A 21,399-nucleotide genomic window follows, 5' to 3' on the forward strand; every position below is an offset into this window, starting at 1 on the left:
AAAAAAAAGAATGTTTTTAGGGCTGGAGAGATGGCTCAGAGAGAAAGAGCATTGACTGCTCTTTAAAAGGTACTGTATTCAATTCCCAGCAACCACACGGTGGCTCACCACCATCCAAAATGAGATCTGATGTCCTCTTCTGTCGTGCTGGCAAGCTTATATTAAATAAAATAAATCTCTAAAAAAAAAATGATATTGATACCTGTTGGATAATAGAGTAGTGTAGTAGAAAAGCAAATATTCTTTGAGAAAACTAGTCTTGTTATCTTATGTTTATCTTTATTTATTTTTTTTTTTTGGTTTTTCGAGACAGGGTTTCTCTGTGGTTTTGGAGCCTGTCCTGGAACTAGCTCTTGTAGACCAGGCTGGTCTTGAACTCACAGAGATCCGCCTGCCTCTGCCTCCCGAGTGCTGGGATTAAAGGCATGCGCCACCTCTGCCCGGCTTTTATTTATTTATTTTTTTTTTTGAAGAAGGACTTCATCTAAACCCAAACTGGCTTTTAGCATGGCCTTTAGCTTGCTACATAGCCAAAGATGATATTGATATGATCCCTAGCCCCACCTCCCAGTTACTAGTATTGCAGGCATGTACCACACCTGTCCTGTCTTCTGTGATGCTGACATTTATGACATTCACGTAAATTTCAAATCAGCACAGTAAATACTTCCCTATGTCCTGGAGATGCCACAGGAACAGCATTGATTTGATCCTGCCCAAGTGGATCTTGGGATCCTGCACACAGATTCTCCTATGCCTGCTCACTGCTATAAGCATGGAGAAGGAGAAGCTGTGGCAGTCGAGTTGCAAAGCTGCTACCAGGCTGCCTTCCTTCTGCCCATAGGTTGAACCGGCCTCTCACTCTCTCAGAGAAGATTGTATATGGACACTTGGATGACCCAGCCAACCAGGAGATCGAGCGGGGAAAGACGTACCTGCGTCTACGGCCCGACCGGGTGGCCATGCAGGATGCAACAGCCCAGATGGCTATGCTACAGTTCATTAGCAGTGGGCTGCCCAAGGTGGCTGTGCCATCAACCATCCACTGTGACCATCTGATTGAGGCCCAAGTTGGGGGTGAGAAAGACCTGCGCCGGGCCAAGGTGAGCCCCAGCAGGGGGGTGGTAGCTGGGTGTGGCATGGGGAAAGGGAGGTAGAGCTGGAGCACTGCAGAGTTCTACTGAGCTGCTTGACTCGGTCTTTTTCATGGTACTGAGGATCTAAGGATAGATCCCAGAGCCTCCTGTATGACAGGCAAATGCTCTACCACCGAGTCATTCCCCAGCCCTGAGGAATTTGTGTTCTTGTTTTTCCAGCCAGGGTTTCTCTGTGTCCTCGAACTCGCTCTGTAGATCAGGCTGGCCAATTCACAGAGATCCACCTGCCTCTGCCTCCTACCACCTGGTTGGCTTTAACATATATGTTTTTTTAATGATTTTTATTGTGTGTGCATTGGTGTTGTGCCTCCGTGTATATCTGAGTGAGGGTGTTAGAACCCCTGGAACTGGAATTGCAGGCAGTTTTGAGCTCCCATGTGAGTTCTAGGAATTGGACTCAGGTCCTCCAGGAAGAGCAGCCAGTGCTCTTAACTGCTGAGCCATCTTTCCAGCCTCGGGTTTAGCATATTTCTTTTTCTGTCTTTCTTTTTGTTGTTGTTTTGTTTTGCTTTGCTTTTGAGACAGGGTTTCTCTGTAGCTTTGGGGCCTGTCCTGGAACTTTCTCTTTAGACCAGGCTGGCCTCGAACTCCCGAGATCCTTCTGCCTCTGCCTCCCAAGTGCTGGGATTAAAGGTGTGAGCCACCACCGTCCGGCTAGGTTTAACATATTTTTAAGACTTGCTTTTGATTCTTCCTAATAGTAGAAATAAAATCTTATGTTGAGAAGATGTTAGAAAATACCAGTGTCGTTGGTCTTAGCACAGAAACATTCTTGGCTGTTAGAAAGTGCTGCTGCTGGGCTGGGGAGGTGGCTGCAGGCTTAAGAAAGCGCATACTGGTCAGGTATGTGTTACAGAGAAACCCGGTCTCAAAAAAGAAAAAAAGCACATAGTGTTCCTCAGAGGATCCACATGAGGCAGCTCACAGCCATCCTAAACCCAGCTCCAGGTTATCTGATACCTCTGGCCTCTATTGGCACCTCCAGTAAAGCACACACACACACACATACTCTCTCTCTTTTATAATAATAAAGAAATAATCAGGGATGTGGTAGCACACGCCTTCAGTCTCAGAACTTGGGAGGCAGAGGGAGGTGAATCTTTAGTCTGGTCTACAGAGTGAGTTCCAGGACTGCTAGGGCTACGTAGAGAAACCCTGTCTGAGGAGGAAAGAGAGAGAGAGGTGCTGCTGCTGAGCCTGGTATGCTGGTACATAGTACTGGTGCCTGGAGTCAGAGTTCTTTCTGTCCCATAGCCCATCTTCCTATGTATGTACCCATGTCACGTGCAACCTCTCTCCTGTTCTCTTTTGGCCTGGGGATCAGCCGGAAAAGGAATGGAGGTTCCTGAGTGTAGCGGCACCATGAACTGACTCTCTCCGCTGCAGGAGTGCTCTCATGCTGACAGCCTTCTTCCATGCCTCTTCTTTTGGGAGGTTTACTAATGGCTGTGTGCCACTGAAACTGCCACTCAGAGCTGAATGCCCCCTCTTGTTGTGAACTCTAACCCATGCCTCCAATCTTATGGTACCTTCCTGAATACTACTCCTAGACCTGGCCCTGCCCTCCCAGCCCTAGGCCTGCCTGCTCTCTGCTCCTGGCAGTGGGAGTGGGTGCTCTCCAGGGGTCACTGGCAAGAGGTGAATGCTGGCAGGCCTATGGCCCAGCTGGCACAGAGCAGAGCGTGTGATTGAAAGTGCTCCAGCTACACTGGTCAGCCTGGCTCACTGAGCCTCTCGGACCCTTGGGAGACACTGAGGGCAGCCAGCGCCTTTCCATTCTAGCTTTTCTTTCTTTTTTTCTTTTTTTGGTTTTTTCAAGACGGGTTTCTCTGTGTAACAGACCTACCTAGCTGTCTTAGAACTAGCTCTTGTAGACCAGGCTGGCCTCAAACGCACGGAAATCCGCCTGGCTCTGCCTCCCAAGTGCTGGAATTAAAGGCATGTGCCACCACCACCTGGCCTCCATTCTAGCTTTTCTCACCACTGTTAGCCGCCCATAGAGTCCTGAGGGGCACAGTTGCACTTTCCACTCAGCTGAGATCAAGTCCTGTCTGCAGGCTCCCAACTTCCACATTAGCTGCTGAGGGGTGATCATGTGACATGTCTTTGCAGGGCCAGGAGCTGCAGAAATCAGGGACCCTGGAACAGCTGCCACAGCAGGGCCACCATTTGTGGTAGAGGTGTGGATCACAGAACCTTAGATTTCCGATCTCATCCCTTCTTGTGTTCCGCAAAGGTTTATTTACTGAACATTCATTGCATGCTAAGTGCGATGCCAGGAACTAGATTAGCAGAGCCTGTCCCTCACAGATCTTAAAGTTCTGTCTGGAGAAACCGAGTCACTGCGATGTGAAGGGAAATTGCAGGCTCTGTGCTGTAAGAAAGAGGTCTGGTTGAGATTTGGGGAAGGGTGGGAGCAGCTCTTTTGGAGGTGGGACTGTAAATTGACCCTGAAACAGATAACTGAAGGAAGAAATTCAAGACAGATTAGCAAAGCCCAGGGATGCCGGAGCATGCCAGTAACTCTAGCACTTGGGAGGTGGAGACAGGGATCAGGAGTTCATCCCCAGCTCTACAGTGAGTTTGAGGTCAGCTTGGCCTTTGTGAGCCGCTGGCCCTATGTCCCACCTAAATAAATAAATAGATAAATGAGCAGATACACAAAGGGTCCTGCGACAGGAAGAAACTTGAAACTTATAGAGTGAAGAGAGGACTGTAGGCTTGAGCCCTGTGGGAAGACGGAATGTATGAAGCAGGCAGGACCTTGAAGGCTGTGGGAAAGGCTGTTTCTACACTCCAGAGTCCTGGAAAGACTTATCTAGGTCTGTTTCCTGCTGCCCTAACAGCCCATTAAGATGAGGGAAATCATACATTGTAGAAGCTCATTCATCTCCATCCTAAAGGATGGAAAGTCCGGGCATCTGGCAAGAACTTGTGTGCTGTCATGAGGTGGAAGGGCAAGCAAACATGGGCAAGCGGGGAACATCAGGGAGGTCTAACTCCTTTATCAGTACCGCACTCCATGATAACAGCGTCTGTATTCACCAGGGCAGAGGCTCTTTAAAGGTCCTGAGTAACAGTCATGGCCGACTTCCGACCTGAGCGTTGAAGAGACATTCAGATTTAGAAGGAGAGGGATATGGTCACTTCTGCATATGTTTATCGTCTCAAAAACATACAAGTGTACTCATCCTCCTGCCCTGGGTCCCAGTTTCACCAGTGACTGGTTTGTAAAAGACAAGGCCGGTGTGTTAATTATTAATTAGAAAGGGGTTGCTTTGGTAACGCAGCTGCCATTCTTTTACTTGGGGACCAAGTGGACTCTCAGAAGGACACACTGGATGCCAGGGGTTTAAAGCTTTTTTCAGGGTGTTTACCAAGTGTGGGACCTGTCCGTCCTTTTCAGCATCAGACTCCACCATGACGCTGTCCCTTTTGTCCCTGGTCAGTCTCACGTGTCCATGGACATGCCTCGTCAGACCCAGCTGTGCTGCGGGGTGTCCCTGCCTGCAGGAACCTGGGAACAGTGGAGCTCTTCCTCTTCAGATCAGTGTCCACCCAGTTAGCGGCCTTTCTTCTGGGGCCTGGCAAACATACTCCCAAGTACTGTGCGCCTGCTATGGACTGGCTCCGGCTAGGTGCTCTCAGGTGGAGTCTTACACCCTCTTCAGAGGCAAGAGCCTTGGGTTCTGTCAGGATTCTCCAGGTCTGTGGTTGGACAGGCCGCACCTGAGCCTCTGGTTTTCCATCTCTAAAATGGATTTGACAGCAGTCTTGTCCCACTTCCTGAGTTGTGGGGCGGCTTAGCTTGATGTTAGTTGAGTTTCCACACAGGTAACCACAGCTCAGTGGAGAAACAAAACCAGGCTGTCCACTTGGTCCCTTGCTTCCCTGTGATAGTCCCCCTCACTGTGTCCACCCTCCACCCTAGTAGACAGGTACCATATGACACACACCCTTCGCTCTTGGCGCTGGCTAGGGAATCGAGTGCCAGAGGAGGCTTTCTTAATTATCCTTCTACAAAGAAACTAAGGCACAGGGCAGGGACTTGTTTCCAAACAACTGTCCCCGTGGTCAGGTGTCATGGAAGTGGAGCTGTCTCTGCTCCCCTGTCTCTCCCTGGGCCTGCCAGCTGAAACTACAGGCCAGCAGCCAAGCCCTCTGGAATTATTTTTAGAAGCCCTACGAGAGAAGACTTGTATTCACGATGCCAGCATGTCAGCACCGTGTGGGAGGGAGTGCAGAGTGTGAGGTCATTCCAGATCAAACTAATACTCTGGTTATTGATTTGTTTTAATAGGACATCAACCAGGAAGTGTATAATTTCCTCGCAACTGCAGGTGCCAAGTATGGTGTGGGCTTCTGGAGGCCTGGATCTGGAATCATTCACCAGGTAACACAGAGCTTAGCCTGTCTGCACGGGCCCCAAGCCCAGGTTTCACTCTGGTAATGAGAGCATACTCCAGGCCTGCTGGGGACTTGAGGCTTAGGAGGGCTGAGCAGGAGTGCTGGGCCGTATCATCCTGAGTACTGGGATTACAGGTATGTAACTGCAGTTCACAGGAGTAGAGGTGCTTGAGAGCATATGCAGGGGAAGGAATAGAAGTTAGACGTTTGTTCATACCTGGAGTCCAAGTGCTGTCCTTTGTATGGTACTTTGGAGCTACGTTCACTAATAAGCTGTTTTGTGTGTATCACTTTTCTCACAAGTATTAAGTCCAGCTGTGTAGGTAGCTGATCCAGGGGATGTAAAGCCCCCATCCTGACCCCCACAGGCACCAGGTGTTTACATGGTGTGTAGACCATACATACATACATACATACATTCATACATATAAATAAACAAATCTAAAATAATTTTTTTTTTTTTTTTTTTTTTTTTTGGTTTTTCGAGACAGGGTTTCTCTGTGGTTTTTTGGAGCCTGTCCTGGAACTCGCTCTTGTAGACCAGGCTGGTCTCGAACTCACAGAGATCCGCCTGCCTCTGCCTCCCAAGGGTTGGGATTAAAGGCGTGCGCCACCACCGCCCGGCTAAAATAATTTTTTAACATAATTATAATTATTTGTGGTGCTGGGGTATTGAATCCAAAGCCTTATAAATGCAAGGCAAGTACTATACCAGTTGAGCTGTTTTTCATGACAAATTTAAAAATAATAAAGATAGGGGCTGGAGAGATAGCTCAGAGGTTAAGAGCATTGCCTGCTCTTCCAAAAGTCCTGAGTTCATTTCCCAGCAACCACATGGTGGCTCACAACCTTCTGCAGGCATACATACAGACAGAATATTGTGTATATAATAAATAAATATTTAAAATAATAATAATAAAGATATTAACTTATTAGTACTTACCACAGCTTTGTGAAATAAGTAGTTTTACTATAACATACAAATGAGGAAATCGAGGCAGAAAAATTAATATCTTCACCCAGTGACAGTTCCTGGCTAATTGTGCAGTAGGGATCTGGCCCTGAGGGAGAGAGTGCTCTGCTCCACCGAGATGCTCTGCAGCCTCTGGCAACAGCAGGCCCTTCCCATCCCTGCCCAGAGCACTGCTGCGTTCCCTTTACAGTCGGGCACTGCAGGGTGGAAGTGCTGATGCCATGGCCATGTTTGCAGGTGCTTTCCCAGAGTCTTCTAAGACTGGTTTCAATTTGGCAGACAGTTTTGTCCACAAAGCCACTATGGTATGCACACCTATAATCCTAGAACACAGGAGGCTGAAGCAAAAGATTGTTGTGAGTTTGAGGCCAACCTGTGCCACAAAGCTGAATTCTAAAGAGCCTGAGCTACAATGTGAAACCCTTTCTCTAAATAAATAAATAAACGTAGGCCAGGCAGGGTAGCATATACCTTTAATCTCAATATTGAAGGGGGCAGAGGCTGGTAGATCTTTGAGAATTATATTGAGGCCTTGTTTCCAAAAACAAAATGAAATTTGTGCGTTCATACGATTCAGAGAGGTTCTGCCTTCCTTTCATCAAAGGTGGCTGCTGAGGCCTAGCCTGGTGTATGTTCGTTAACTACCCATCCTCTGCGTTTCCAAGGTGACTCTATCCTACCTCCACCCCAGGCAGAGCAGCTGACTCAGGCTGTTATCTGACCCTGCTTGGGCCCCTGGCTCTGCCCAACTTTGAGACCAGAGCCAAGAGTGGATTACTGCATTGCCCTTTGGACAGGGCTGCCCGGATGACAGGGCGGCCATGCCAAACAGCCAGCAAGGACCGGAGCGTATGAAGGCATATGGGCCCACTCTCAGTTGGCCTTTTGTTATGAAGGGCATTCCAGTCCAGGTATCCCTCATTCCATTTTAGTTCAAAGGCCCAGGTCTTTTTGGTAGCTCCTAAACCAAAGCTTGAGACGGTGAGTACAAGATGCTCATACCTGCCCTTGGCCCCTTCTAAGCATTCAGCATTATTCTTAAAACATAACATTCCCAGGCACCATGTGTTTTAGTCACTGACCTGTTGTTGTGAAGAGACACCATGACCAAGGCAACTATTATAAGAGAAAACATTGAACAGCTTCAGAGGGTTAGTCCATTTTCATCATGATGGAGGAGCATGGCAGCGTGTAGTGGCTGAGAACTACATCCCGATCCCTAGGCAGAGGTCAAGAGGCTAAGTGCCCAAGGCCTCACAAAAAACAGTAGGTGGTAAAGCGAACACCCAGGCAAGGAGTGGGCTGGACACCTACGTTCCCATGAGTCCAGACCTCGGAGGCCTTGGACAGTGGGGTAGGACTGATGTGGGTGCTACCCCGGCTTTCTCACCCAGCATCTAGAGAGCACTCATCCCCAGGCCTTCACAGCTAGGAAGAGCTTGTGATAAAGCAGCCCTGGCAAACAAGGCAGGTGATGAGCAAGTTGCTTGTGTTCTCAGAGCCATCTGCAGGGTATGAAGGCTTGGGAAGCAGCTTCTCAGACATTGGAGAATCTTGCTACATCTCAGTACTTACTTAAATGCCCTGTGGGGACTGAAGCCTGTTCCTGACAGAACTGTCTACCCTGATGAAAAGCCTGAGAGGCTTAGCTCCCAACCTGGGCAGTTCACTGCGTGAGCTGAGAGAATCTGTCGGGAGTTCTTTCTTCATCACACTTGTCCCAGGCCATCGCAGGGCACTCTTACCATATCCGGAAGTTAAGATGACCTGAGTGTTTGTATTACTATAAATAAGGGAACTGAGGCACAGGGAGGCATTTACAGGCCCAAGTCACACAGAGCTGTTTGTGAGTCCAGGCCGCCTGGCCATATAAGAATAGCTTAAATGAGGCTGCCCCTACCCCACACTTCAAGAATATCCGGGCATGGCTGGGTGGTCTGGGTCAGTGGGGCAGTGCAGCAGATCCTTTGTTGTGTCCATTTCTGTTCTGTGCTGAGAACTTTTAAGCTTAATATCTTTGGTTGTTTTTCAGATCATTCTAGAAAACTATGCATATCCTGGAGTTCTTCTGATTGGCACTGACTCCCACACTCCCAATGGTGGTGGCCTGGGAGGCATCTGCATTGGAGTAGGGGGTGCTGATGCTGTGGATGTCATGGCTGGGATCCCCTGGGAGCTGAAGTGTCCCAAGGTAAGGTCTAGGGAAGGACTTGCTCTGGGCTGTGGGGGTGCATGGTGGACTGTTCTCTTGGGGAGGAATAGGGCTGAACAAGAGGAGTGGGAATGCAAGCGTCATTCCTTGATTGCTACCTGGATCATAGTATGTGGTGCGTAGGGCCTGTAACTGCCTTGCCCACTGTTTCAGGTGATCGGTGTGAAGCTGACAGGCTCCCTCTCTGGTTGGACCTCACCCAAAGATGTGATCCTGAAAGTGGCAGGCATCCTGACGGTGAAAGGTGGCACAGGTGCTATTGTGGAATACCACGGGCCTGGTGTCGACTCCATCTCCTGCACTGGTGAGGATGACAGCCCCAGTGCCCCTGACTCTGGGCCAGGTCTCACGTGCCTGCAGCAGAAGTGGAAGTCCCCTTCCCTTGAGGTCCAGGCAGGGTGTGGGCTGAGAACAGAGACAGCCTGCTGCTCTGATGGAACAGCTGAGACCACTGCACAGAGACAGTAACTTCCTTGTGACCATGCAGAGTTGGGACCCACACCAGTTTTAGCTTCTGCTGAAGGGACCTGGCCATGAACTATACAGACTGTCTTGGATGATCCATAAAAATCCCAGAGATGAAAAAAAAAAAAAAAAGCCGGGCAGTGGTGGCGCACGCCTTTAATCCCAGCACTTGGGAGGCAGAGTCAGGTGGATCTCTGTGAGTTCAAGGCCAGCCTGGTCTACAAGAGCTAGTTCCAGGACAGGCTCCAAAACCACAGAGAAACCCTGTCTCGAAAAACCAAAAAAAAAAAAAAAAAATCCCAGAGATGGGCTGGAGAGATGGCTCAGAGGTTAAGAGCACTGACTGCTTGTCCAGAGGTCCTGAGTTCAATTCCCATCAACCACATGGTGGCTCACAGCCATCTATAAGGAGACCTGGAGCCCCCTTCTGGCATTCAGGCACACGTGGAAGGAATGCTGTACACATAATAAATAAATCTTAAAAAAAAAAAATCCCAGAGACTCTGTAGTAACCTGCAAAATTATTATATCTCGTAGGTAATAAGAGCTAACTCTTACTATTGTGACCCAGCCCAACTGGGAAGTTACTAACAGACCCTGACAGAAGCCAAGATGTTTCTGGGCCACACCAGTGCTACAAGATGCTCTGGTCCGAACAGTGGTGCCATTCCAATTTTTTTTTTTTTGAAATGGATTCTTACTTTGTTGCTCAAATGGCCTTAAACTCCCTGAGCTCAAGCAGTCCTCATGTCTGTGCCTCGCAGGTAGCTAGGACTCCAGGCACATACTCTGTACCCAGTTTATTCCATCCTCATCACTCACACTCAGAAAAATATTTATGTAGCATCATGGTGTAGCTATAAGAAGGCAGAGCACCAGGTAAGCAGACCTAGACCGAAGTCCAGTGCCAGCATTTCTTTCTTTTTTGTTTTTAAATATTTATTTATTTGTTATGTATACAATATTCTGTCTGTGTGTATGCCTGCAGGCCAGAAGAGGGCATTACAGATGGTTGTGAGCCACCATGTGGTTGCAGGGAATTGAACTCAGGACCTTTGGAAGAACAGGCAATGGCCATCTCTCCAGCTCCCAGCATTTATTTCTTTATGATGATCTTGAACCATGCTAAGCAGGGTAGACACAGTAACTTCTAGGCAGTGGCTGGCCATGGCCAACTTCAGTACCCAGTGACTCTGTGCTGTGCTGAGCAGAAAAACCAGACTCTGAGCTCTGAGCCAGAATTCTGCTTATGAGGGCTGAGGGCCTATTGTCCAAGGTGGCTTTGTAGGCAGTAAGGCAGTGATGCATCCTTCTGCACGAAGGGCTTTGTGCCCACCTTGCAGGTATGGGGCCCAGCAGCCTCATGCCTTGGGCTCTGTTTCTCCACAGGCATGGCAACAATCTGCAACATGGGTGCAGAAATTGGGGCCACCACATCAGTGTTCCCGTACAATCACAGGATGAAGAAGTACCTGAGCAAGACAGGTCGAGCAGGTGAGCTCATAGGGGCAGAGTGGTGTGAGCACACATCCATGTCCTACTCCTGTCCTGAGGATGAGTCCTTGGCCTGCTGTCCCTAGGCTTGCTGCATGCAGAGGCACTAAAGTTCCTGTAGACAAATGACCAAGTAGGTGTGTGTGATTGCTTCTAATTACGGTGTCTGTACTTCTCTTCAGCCTCTGAAGGGTCTGGCATCTACATTAAATATCCCTGCTATAGGTTATCCATGTGAGTTTCACAGGAAAAGGGGCTGAATTCTGGTCCTTTCTGGTATAGCTCCCTGTGCCCCATACAGGAAGCTCTGGAAGCAACATGGGTCTCTTCTGTATAACTGTTCCCTGACTGAGGGAGCTTCCTAGCTTCCCCCAGCAACTTTCCTGGCCTAGTTTGATTTCTTTGAGGCTCAAAGAAGGAAATAAAGGACTAGAAACTGGGAAGGGAGGGCAGTGTGGGTGAATGGGTAGAAACTACAGGTTAGGGGCCCTGGGAAGCTGGGAGCCTCCTGAGTCCACCTGGAGTACCTGTCACTCCTTTCTCCATCCAGTGACTTCTTAAAAATTGTATTCCAGTTAAGAGCATGACTGCTCTTCCAGAGGACCCGGGTTCAAGTCCCAGCAACCACATGGTAGCTCACAACTATCTGTTACTCCTGTTTCAGGGATTCTGAAACCTCCCATGCCAAAACAATACACATATAATACACATAAAAAAAAATTAAAAATTCTGCTCCTCACGGGTGGGTGATGGTGCACACCTTTAATCCTAGCACTCAAGAGGCGGAAGCAGGTAGATCTCTTGAATTCTAGGAGAGCCTCATCTACAAAGCGAATTCCAGGACAGCCAGGACTGCACAGAGAAACCTCGTCTGGGGGCGGAGGGGGGAGACAGGGAGACTATCTACTCCACACACACTGTGTGGTGGGGTGTGCCTGTAATCCAGTGCTCCATTTTTCATACCCTGCATGTCTCCCGATGTCTCCTCATTCTCCATTCACTGACAGCCTCTGCAGAAGGCTGAGTTCCTGGTGGGCAGGGACAGCATCCTGTGCTGTTGAATTTGTCCCTCTGTTGGCTTAGTTACTGCCTGGAACCTGCTGTTTGGTAAGTGGCAGGTATCTGGCTCAGGTATACAAATAAACAAAGTCTCAGAACCAATTTCTGTTTCATTTTCCTCCTGTGTTGATTCCAGACATTGCCAGTCTTGCTGAAGAATTCAAGGATCACTTAGTTCCTGACCCTGGCTGCCAATATGACCAAGTGATTGAAATTAACCTCAATGAGGTGAGGGCAGGAGTAGGGTTTGGGGGATTGCTGAGGGTGGGACTTTCCATTTTTAGCTGGGGGAAGAGGGGGTGGGTCCTACCAGTACACCCAGCATGGCAGTTGGCCCTTGGTTCCTAGGGCCTAAATCAGGCAGGAATGGGGGATAGGTAGAAGGAGGAGATGGCATATGGCCATGGAGAAAGCAAGTCTGATGTGAGTGTCCATTTGCCACCCCAACTTTAGTGGAGGCCAGGAACTTGACCTGGGGATTCATTTGCTTTGAGTCCATAGGGCACATTGCAGTGGGTTGGGATGCTGAGGTGTTCAGGGAGCCAGGAAAGGCCTCTAGAGCAACAGAAGCCAGGCTGTGTGAAGTTTAGTGCCAGCCTTGGTTCTGATGCAAGCTGATCTGTCTCTGTAGGCCTCATTTCACCAAGTGTGAAACCCAAGGTGGGTGTGAGCTAAAGGCTGATTCGTGTAGTAATAGTCTGGTGTATTGATGGCAGGCACTCTGCTGTGCACATTACATTCGTTAGTCCTGCATGTGAAAAGCATCTGGCTGTGGTCTGCTGTCAGAAGATTGCAGTAGGAACATTTTTGCTCCATCCTGACCTCTGGTAGTACAGTTGAACCCAGAGCTCTCAACTTCTAGAAAGCACCTTACACAGATCCGTGTCCCCAGCCCTTGTCTTTTTACTGTAAGACAGAGTCTCACTAAGTTACTCAAGCTCACCTTGAACTGACTTTGTAACCCAGGTGGATTCTATACTTGCAGTCATCCTGCCTCAGGCTCTCAAGTAGCTGGAGTGCAGGCCTCATCACCAGTGTAGTTTGGGAGGTGAAAGGCTTGTGAGGCTGATGACCCCCATCGTATGTGTACCGTGTAGAGATGAGGACAGCCTGATGGGGCTGGGAATTCAAATGCTGTGTGCGGCCTGTCTCCTGGGACAGAGCTTGAGCCGTGAGAACACGAGGAGCCTTTCCTTCTATAGAAATGTGGGGAATCTGAAGCAAGTCCATCCTCAATATTTCTGCCTCTCTCTGCTCCTTGCCCTTGTCTTTTCAGCTAAAGCCACATATAAATGGACCCTTCACACCTGACTTGGCTCATCCAGTAGCAGATGTGGGCAGTGTGGCAGAGAAGGAGGGCTGGCCTCTGGACATCAGAGTGGGTGAGTGCCTTCTACCTGGTTGGGTTGGTAGGTGTCTGGGTCAGCAGCTCAGCCCAGAGCTATGGACACTCATCTTTACAGTGCTTCCTAAGGCAGGCCCTTTCTGCAGCAGGTATGAGTATTCATATTACCCCTGCTTGATATAGAAAGAATCATTTATTGTAATGTAGTGAATATTCACAAGAAGAGTCTTAAAACACCTCTAACTCCAATCCTTAACCAGGAAAATGTTCTTTGAGAATGTTGCTGTGTATATGAACATGCACATCTTTCTGTAAGTAGCCTCGTGTACGAGCACAAACCAGCCAGTCGTGCTGCTGTTTGCACGTGTACCTGTGCGGGTGGGCGCTGGCTGTCCAGAGCCTGCGTCCTGCGCTCACAAGGCCTTGGTTTCAATCCTGGCGCTGCGACTTAGTAGTTGTGTTCTCAGCAAGTTGCTCCAGACACAAACCAGGAGGAAATCAGCTCACTGTTCTTCAGCTGACGCATGGAAGGCGTCACTGTGGAGCGGAGGGAGGGCTCACAGTTGCCAGAACAGTACAGCTCGCTGTTACACTCAGCTTCCAGATAAACAAAGATCATTCTCAGTATAAATGTGCCTATGCCACCTGCTAATACACAGTCTCACTTCAGAAAGCAAGCCCCATCTGTAACCCAGGAGTGAGAGTCGAATTTGCCCCTTTCCTAAGAGTGAAAAGAACTTTCTATAGTGTCTAGAATAATATTTCATAAAATGCTCACCCTTACTAGTTTGAAGTAAATTATTTTTTAAAAAGATGGTTTAATAATTAGAAAATAAACTGCTGGCTAGGCTTGGTGGTGCCTGTTTTTAATCCCAGCATCAAGAGGCAGGGCAGTTGAATCTGTGAGTTCAAGGCCAGCCATCTTCCCAAAAAAAAAGAAAAAGAAAGAAAAAGTGGCTGCATTGATAGGGGAAACTTGGTATCAATAGATAGTATTCTGTCATTCAGTTCTGCTGATGTTTGTTTTGCTTTTTGTTTTGGTTTTTCAAAGCCGGGTTTCTCTATAGCTTTGGATCTGTCCTGGAACTAGGTCTTTTAGACCAGGCTGGCCTCAAACTCACAGAGATCTGCCTCCTGAGTGCTGGAATTAAAGGCGTGCGCCACCACCACCCGGCTCTGTACTTTTTTATAACGAGCTTTTTCTTTTTCTGAGACAGGGCCTCGCTATGTAACTCTGACTATATCTTAGAACTATCTATGTAGACCAGACTGGCCTTGAACTCAAAGATCCCCCTGCCTCTGCCTCAAAAGTGCTGGGATTAAAGGCATGAACCACCACCGTCCTGCACTCTCTTTGGGTTTTATGTGTACTTAAGCTTATGTAGGGCTGGAGAGATGACTCAGTGGTTAAGAGCATTGCCTGCTCTTCCAAAGGTCCTGAGTTCCCAGCAACCACATGGTGGCTTACAACCATCTGTAATGAGATCTAGTGCCCTCTTCTGGCCTGCAGACATACAGACAGAATATTGTATACATAATAAATAAATAAATATTTTTTAAAAAAAGCTTATGTATAAATTGGCATGAAAGTGGTTTTGCTATATGACCTGTGTTCAGTGTCATGGTCAGTGAATGTTAGTGACTGGGCCATGAGTAACTTTATTGTGGATACCTAAGTTGCTTCCAGCCTGTCTATTAGAAATAATCTCTGTGCCAGATCAGTAAGTGAACTCTGTCCAGGTCAGATGGAGACTTCTGCTCACAATCTCCTGACTTGTCTTTGCCACCCACAATATACCAGGTTTGATTGGCAGCTGCACCAATTCAAGCTATGAGGACATGGGACGGTCAGCAGCTGTGGCCAAGCAGGCACTGGCCCATGGACTCAAGTGCAAGTCCCAGTTCACCATCACACCAGGCTCTGAGCAGATCCGTGCCACCATTGAACGGGATGGTTATGTGAGTATCCGCCTGTGTCTGCCCCTGGCTTCCTACCATCCCTGCTGATATATGCTTCAGGATAGGACAAGCCACGGCCTGTTGGGCTACGGCAATGCAGACACAGCTTTTCGTCCTTCAGGCTGCTGTCTTACTCACTGCCATCAGCCTTGTGCCTGGCCCTGATCGTTTCCTGTCCTCTTTGTCCCCTGCAGGCAAAGATCCTGAGGGATGTAGGTGGCGTTGTTTTGGCCAATGCCTGTGGCCCTTGCATCGGCCAGTGGGACAGGTAAGCGGGACATCGCTGAGAGGTCAGCCTCTGTCTCCATGGGTTTAAAGTTCCAGAATAAATGCTGGAAAGAAGATTCCAGCCCAAGGGCTCTGGTTCCACAGACTGCTACAAGTTAGAAGTCCTTGTCAGACATGGCTGGGCACCCAGATTAGAAAGAGCCTTATAGAAGCCCTGAGCGGTCAGAAACAGAAACCCTGGCAGGCAGGAGAAGCCAACAAAGGTTGCATCCTAGCAGGCAAGCGGTTGTTCTGATGGAGCTGCCCAGGTGAGGAGACTCAGACCTCAGGCTGGACTGTGCCTCTCTTCCTCAGTCTCAGATGCGACCCAGTGACCTTGAGGTTGTCCCCTGTGCTGAGGGCATGAGTCCCTCAGAGGAGGCAACTTTCAGGGCATTCCCATTCCCCTCCTGTCATGAGCTAGGTATGCACCATAAGAACTCAGACCACCTGGCCTCTGGGCAGCCCGCATAACAGGGCTAGGTATCTCTAATCCTGTCCTCTCTGCTCTGGCAGGAAAGACATCAAGAAGGGGGAGAAGAATACAATCGTCACCTCCTACAACAGGAACTTCACAGGACGCAATGACGCGAATCCTGAGACCCATGCCTTTGTCACATCTCCAGAGGTGAGACTGCATGCTCAGGCTTAGCCCGAAACTACCTTGGGAGTCCTGTTCCTGGTGGGTCAGAGGGTTGGCATTATAGAATGCTCTAGAAAATATAAAAGGACAAAATTAGTCTCTCCTATTAGTCCCTACCCAGCAGCAGTCACCACTAATGTGAGTTATCCAAGGGGAAGCCATGAGCCATGGCTGACTTGGTGATTTCTGCCTGGGTCTCCCTCAATTCTTTATTTATTTATTTATTTATTTATTTATTTATTTATTTATTTATTTATTTATTTATTTATTATGTATGCAGTGTTTTGTCTGCATGTGTGTCTACAGACCAGAAGAGGGCACCAGATCTCATGGTTGTGAGCAACCATGTGGTTGCTGGGAATTGAATTCAGGACCTCTGGAAGAATAGTCAGTGCTCATAACCTCTGAGCCATCTGTCCAGCCCGTCTCCCTCAATTCTTAAGGGTCTCAACCATTTAGCACAGTTGGTAGCTATTTGTATGGACTATGGCATTTCACTGAGACAAGTCCTTGCTCTCCTGACTACATGAGCTTGGCTACCATACTTACCTTCCAGGTCCTGTGAGAGGTTATGTGAATTGGTGGCTTAATAGTTGTCCCCCACCCTCTTCCCTTCCTTGTGAGACAGGCATGTTTCAAGCTTGGCTTCTGTGTTCAGTAAAAATGTGCCTTCGCTGTTATTATGGTCATTGATCGTCACCGTGGCCACTGATCAGCTGCATCTTAGGCACTGAGTGGCTGCCCCACCTCGCCATCTCCAGCACAGGGCCAGTCTCTTGACTTTACTGCGTGTTCCAGAGCTCTCATTGCTAAGTGAGGAAATGGTTCTCTCTTTTCCTTTGCTGCCAAGCAAGAACATTTCCAGTGCTGAAGCATTTGTGTCCTGGGCCTCCTCTCTATCCAGGGCGCTGCAAGAGACAGGAAAGTGCCATAGTAGTGCTGGCTAGCCTGGGGGAAGCCATTGTAGAGGCCAAGTGGCCCTTGGGAGCTTGAGTACTCTGCAGGCCCAGTAGCTCATGGTCCCAAAGACAGCCCTACAGTTCTGACTTCAGAAGAGGGACCTGGGGAGAGGAAGATGCCTCAGTAGGTGAAGTTGTCGCTGCACAAGTGTGAGGGTCTGAGTCTGACTTCCCAGCACCCACATTAAAAAAAAAAATCCCTGGGGCTTGTTGGCCAGCCAGCATAGGCAAAGAGCAAAGCTCCAGGCTCACTGCGAGACCTGGAGGACCAGCAAGATGACTCAGCAGATGAAAGTGTGTGCTACACATAACCCTGGAGACCTGAGTTCAATGTCCAGAAACACACACCTCATCCCTGCCCTATAAAGATGGGAGATAATCAACCACACAGAGTTGTTTTCTGACCCCAACATCTATGTTTTGGCACCCATATGCACACATGCATACCATACACACATTCACATACAATAATAAAAACAATTTTAAAAAAGAGGGGCATATGTAGGTAGGTGTGGGCGTCTGGTGCTAACCAGCAAACTGGACTCCTCCATTTCAGATTGTCACAGCCCTGGCCATTGCAGGAACCCTTAAGTTCAACCCAGAAACTGACTTCTTGACAGGCAAGGATGGCAAGAAGTTCAAGCTAGAGGCTCCAGATGCAGATGAGCTTCCCAGATCGGTGAGCAGATGCTACCATTTTGTATGGTTGGCTGACCATAGGCCCACCTTGGCCTAGCTGCCTGGGCTCATGTGGGGTGGAGTAACACTGTTACTGAGAACGAGTGAGGTTTGGGGCCAGGGAAGCTTGTGATCTAGGAGACATCCATGTGGGGATTAAGGACTCAGTGCCCAGTGTGTCTCCATCCCTTCTGTAGGACTTTGACCCAGGGCAGGACACCTACCAGCACCCCCCCAAGGACAGCAGTGGGCAGCGAGTGGACGTGAGCCCTACCAGCCAGCGCCTACAGCTCTTGGAGCCTTTTGACAAGTGGGACGGCAAAGACCTGGAGGACCTGCAGATCCTCATCAAGGTTGGTACGAGCATGCCATACGCAAGCATTGGGCATGACTGACCCCATGGGAGCAGAGAGGCTGGTTGCAAGGGGAAAGAGATCACAGCAGCCTGTAGTTCCCCTTCTCCATGGCTCTGGGCTGGACAGACCTCAGCCATGTGGTGTGGTGAATGCGTCACATGTGACTTAGCTCAGCTCTAGACTCACAAGACTCCACAGCATTCCTATGGGTCATTACCAGATAGGGATTGTTCGGGAGCTTGGCCTTTCTAGTGTGGTCAAGGCCTCAGACTCATGTCTGACAATAATTTATGGGCTTACTAAGGGGTGTCCAGGCACGCCTGTGACAGCCAGTATTTAGCTTGTGTGAGCCAGGGCCCAGACATGACTCCTCGCTCCTTTGTCTGGTGTGGAGTCGCTGATGTCCCACTGTAGGCAGCTTAGCTGAATAAGCACACAGCTGCATCTGTCCTCCATGTCTAACCTATCCTGGGAGAGAGTATCCTGCCATGGAGACAGCACACTGGAGCTTTAGATGGGGTGGGTGATGGTCTTACCTGAACCAAGTGGGCATGGGAACACCAGGACTCACTCCACAGACAACAGGTTCTAGGCCAGACATAACCCTCATCTACCCTCATAGTTCTGGTCACTGTTGCCTGTCTCTGGAAGGTTTCTCCCTTCATCCAGTACTCAGGTCTAACCTGGCCTGTCTTCTCTGTTCACCCACCCAAGGTCAAAGGGAAGTGCACCACCGACCACATTTCTGCTGCTGGCCCCTGGCTCAAGTTCCGTGGCCATCTGGACAACATCTCTAATAACCTGCTCATTGGTGCCATTAACATTGAGAACGGCAAGGCCAACTCCGTGCGCAATGCCGTCACCCAGGAGTTTGGTCCTGTCCCCGACACTGCTCGATACTACAAGGTAGGCCAGCATTGTTTGGTGGAAACAGTGTTGGCAGCCGCTCTCCTGAGGGCTGGGATGGGGAGTGGGGGGAGACATACCTGGAGAAAATTGCTCTCCCAGCACCCAAGAGACCCTGCCCTGGAGTCAGGAGTCAGAGCAAGTGTTTGACCCCAGACCAGAGAGGTTGAAGGAAACAAAGTGAAGCTCAGAAAAGCCACAGGTGGTTTCACAGAACCCAGGCCTGAGCCAGGGTCCCACCTCATTTTGTTTCTTTGAAACCCTGGCTGTCTTGGAACTCGTTCTGTAGACCAGATGGCCTGGAGATCCGCCTGCCTCTGCCTCCCGAGTGCTGGGATTAAAGCCGTGGGCCAGCACCGCCACTCTTTTTGTATATATGGGTTTTGCCTACATGTGTTTGTTCACCATGTGCATGTCTGGTGTCCTCAGAGGCTAGAAGAGGACTCCTACCCTCACCCCTTAGAATTGGAGTTAGATATAGTTGTGAGCTGCTACGTGGGTGCTAGGATTAGAACCTGGTTCCTCTGAAAGAGCCACAGGTGCTCTTTACTGTGGAGCCATTTCTTCAACCCTGGTCCACTTCTTGGAAGGTCCAGACTGTCTAGGGTAGTGTGAGGGTCATCTGGCACCTCCTTGTGGCTGACTGGGACAGTGCAGGTGCTTAAGGAACTGTAGTCTGCTCAAGTCCATACTATTGACTGTACAACTAAATGTCCCTCCGGTGCCTCCCAGGCCCTAGTGAGTCTCCTGCTCCCACTGTGCAGCCACGGCTTGGCTCTCAAAAATGGAGCCTTCGCCCACCCTGCCTCTGTATTGCTCCTTGATGGCTAGCTGCTTCCTTGTCCACTGCCTGCTCCCTTGGGGCCTTATCTGGCCTAATTCATTTCAAGTCCAGCTGCTCTTGAGCAACAGCAAAAGAACTGCCCCCTTCTGACTCTGAACGTCAACTTGCCCAAGGTTAGGCAGGTACAGGCAGCACCCTCAGCACCGTGTCCCCATTACCTGACAGAAACATGGCATCAGGTGGGTAGTGATCGGAGACGAGAACTATGGTGAAGGCTCCAGCCGGGAACACGCAGCATTGGAGCCACGCCACCTCGGGGGCCGGGCCATCATCACCAAGAGCTTCGCCAGGATCCACGGTGAGCCAGACCCTTGGGTGCTGCTCTTCACTCAAGGTCCTAGGTCACCTACTCTCAGTGGACAACTTGGGCCTGGAGTCCATGCTCCCATATTCCACGTAGCCTGTCCCCACCTACCCAACACCAAGTTGGCATTGACCGAATCTGATGCTCGTAGCCCCCCACCAACACTGGTGTTGGTTCTAAGCTTGTCGGTTGAAATCCAAAGCACTAATACAAGCCTGCCTGGAGTGCTACTGGGGAAAGAAGGGCTGGGACCCAGAGGACTTGGGCACTGTAGTCACTGCCTGTTTATCCCCAGCAGGACTGGGTTGAGGGTCTGTCTCCTGGTGTTCTAGAGAATACTCCTCAGCTAGTTAGGGTCCCTGGAAAGAGGACCCACACTTTTTGACTTCATCTGTCTTCCAGAAACCAATCTAAAGAAGCAGGGCTTGCTGCCCCTCACCTTTGCTGACCCCTCCGACTACAACAAGATCCATCCAGTGGACAAGCTGACCATTCAAGGCCTGAAGGACTTTGCCCCTGGCAAGGTCAGGGGGCTAGGAAGGAGGGCAGGCAGACTGGGGATCTCTTAGGCAGTTGGGGTTGGATAGTCCCTTGCTTCTTGTCCTACCATAACCAGCCATGCCATATTTACGGCTCTTAGAAATCCATGTTCCACCCAGCTGAGACCCATTACCCCTGGCCTGGCACTCAGTGCCCAAATAGATTGCCTGATGCAATGCCTTGGGCCCTCCCAGTGCCCAGTGAGGACTGTGTTCCTAGGAGCACCCTCCACTCCCCACCCACATGCGTCTTTCCTTTGCAGCCTCTGAAATGCATCATCAAGCACCCTAATGGGACCCAGGAAACCATCCTCCTGAACCACACCTTCAACGAGACTCAGATTGAGTGGTTCCGCGCAGGCAGTGCCCTAAACAGGATGAAGGAGCTGCAGCAATAAGGAAGGTCCAGGCGGGCTGTCGTGTCCCTCTAGACCCTGCTGGGTGTCAAAAGTACAAGTCCATGTGCATCATCAGTCAGAGCTGGTCTGTCCAGCATGGCCTCCAGCTCTAAGATGGTGACCGGACCTGCTTCCTGCTCTCCTCATCCTCAGCCCACTGAGCGAGCCACCATGGAGGGCACTAAAGATTCTGTCCCAGCCCCGGCCTTCCTTTTCAGTTTGATTCGTCCTTCAACAGCCCATGCACCTGTATTTATTTTTAATGACAGCACTCCTAGAGAAGTTTATCTTGCCTGATCATTTCACTGGTGGCTGAAGGATTTTAGAGAACCTTCTGTTCTTACAAAAAAAAAGAATCCAAATCCATTGACTGTTCTGTGTGAGAGTGGTTGGTATCTGCGACTATCAGCTTGTGCTCAGGGAGACTTAAGCCA

At 49.5% G+C, this 21,399-nt stretch overlaps 1 protein-coding gene across 1 annotated transcript in view; it reads left to right on the top strand.

The window, feature by feature from the left end:
• The window catches only part of Aco2 (aconitase 2), a 42,563-nt gene extending 21,227 nt beyond the window's left edge, over window positions 1-21,336 (top strand). Inside the window, exons 4-19 of the mRNA XM_075960090.1 lie at window positions 845-1,103; window positions 5,458-5,550; window positions 8,570-8,728; window positions 8,903-9,053; window positions 10,604-10,708; window positions 11,904-11,995; window positions 13,044-13,149; window positions 14,914-15,071; window positions 15,266-15,339; window positions 15,855-15,966; window positions 17,497-17,619; window positions 17,816-17,971; window positions 18,689-18,880; window positions 19,890-20,022; window positions 20,431-20,552; window positions 20,831-21,336. Of these exons, the coding sequence (XP_075816205.1) occupies window positions 845-1,103; window positions 5,458-5,550; window positions 8,570-8,728; window positions 8,903-9,053; window positions 10,604-10,708; window positions 11,904-11,995; window positions 13,044-13,149; window positions 14,914-15,071; window positions 15,266-15,339; window positions 15,855-15,966; window positions 17,497-17,619; window positions 17,816-17,971; window positions 18,689-18,880; window positions 19,890-20,022; window positions 20,431-20,552; window positions 20,831-20,965 (2,170 nt within the window). The 3' untranslated portion in view covers window positions 20,966-21,336. The remainder of the gene's footprint in view (window positions 1-844; window positions 1,104-5,457; window positions 5,551-8,569; window positions 8,729-8,902; window positions 9,054-10,603; window positions 10,709-11,903; window positions 11,996-13,043; window positions 13,150-14,913; window positions 15,072-15,265; window positions 15,340-15,854; window positions 15,967-17,496; window positions 17,620-17,815; window positions 17,972-18,688; window positions 18,881-19,889; window positions 20,023-20,430; window positions 20,553-20,830) is intronic.
• The last annotated feature ends 63 nt before the right edge of the window (window positions 21,337-21,399 follow it).

This window comes from Microtus pennsylvanicus, chromosome 2 (genome assembly GCF_037038515.1).
Source record: "Microtus pennsylvanicus isolate mMicPen1 chromosome 2, mMicPen1.hap1, whole genome shotgun sequence".
NCBI classification, from domain to species: Eukaryota; Metazoa; Chordata; class Mammalia; order Rodentia; family Cricetidae; genus Microtus; species Microtus pennsylvanicus.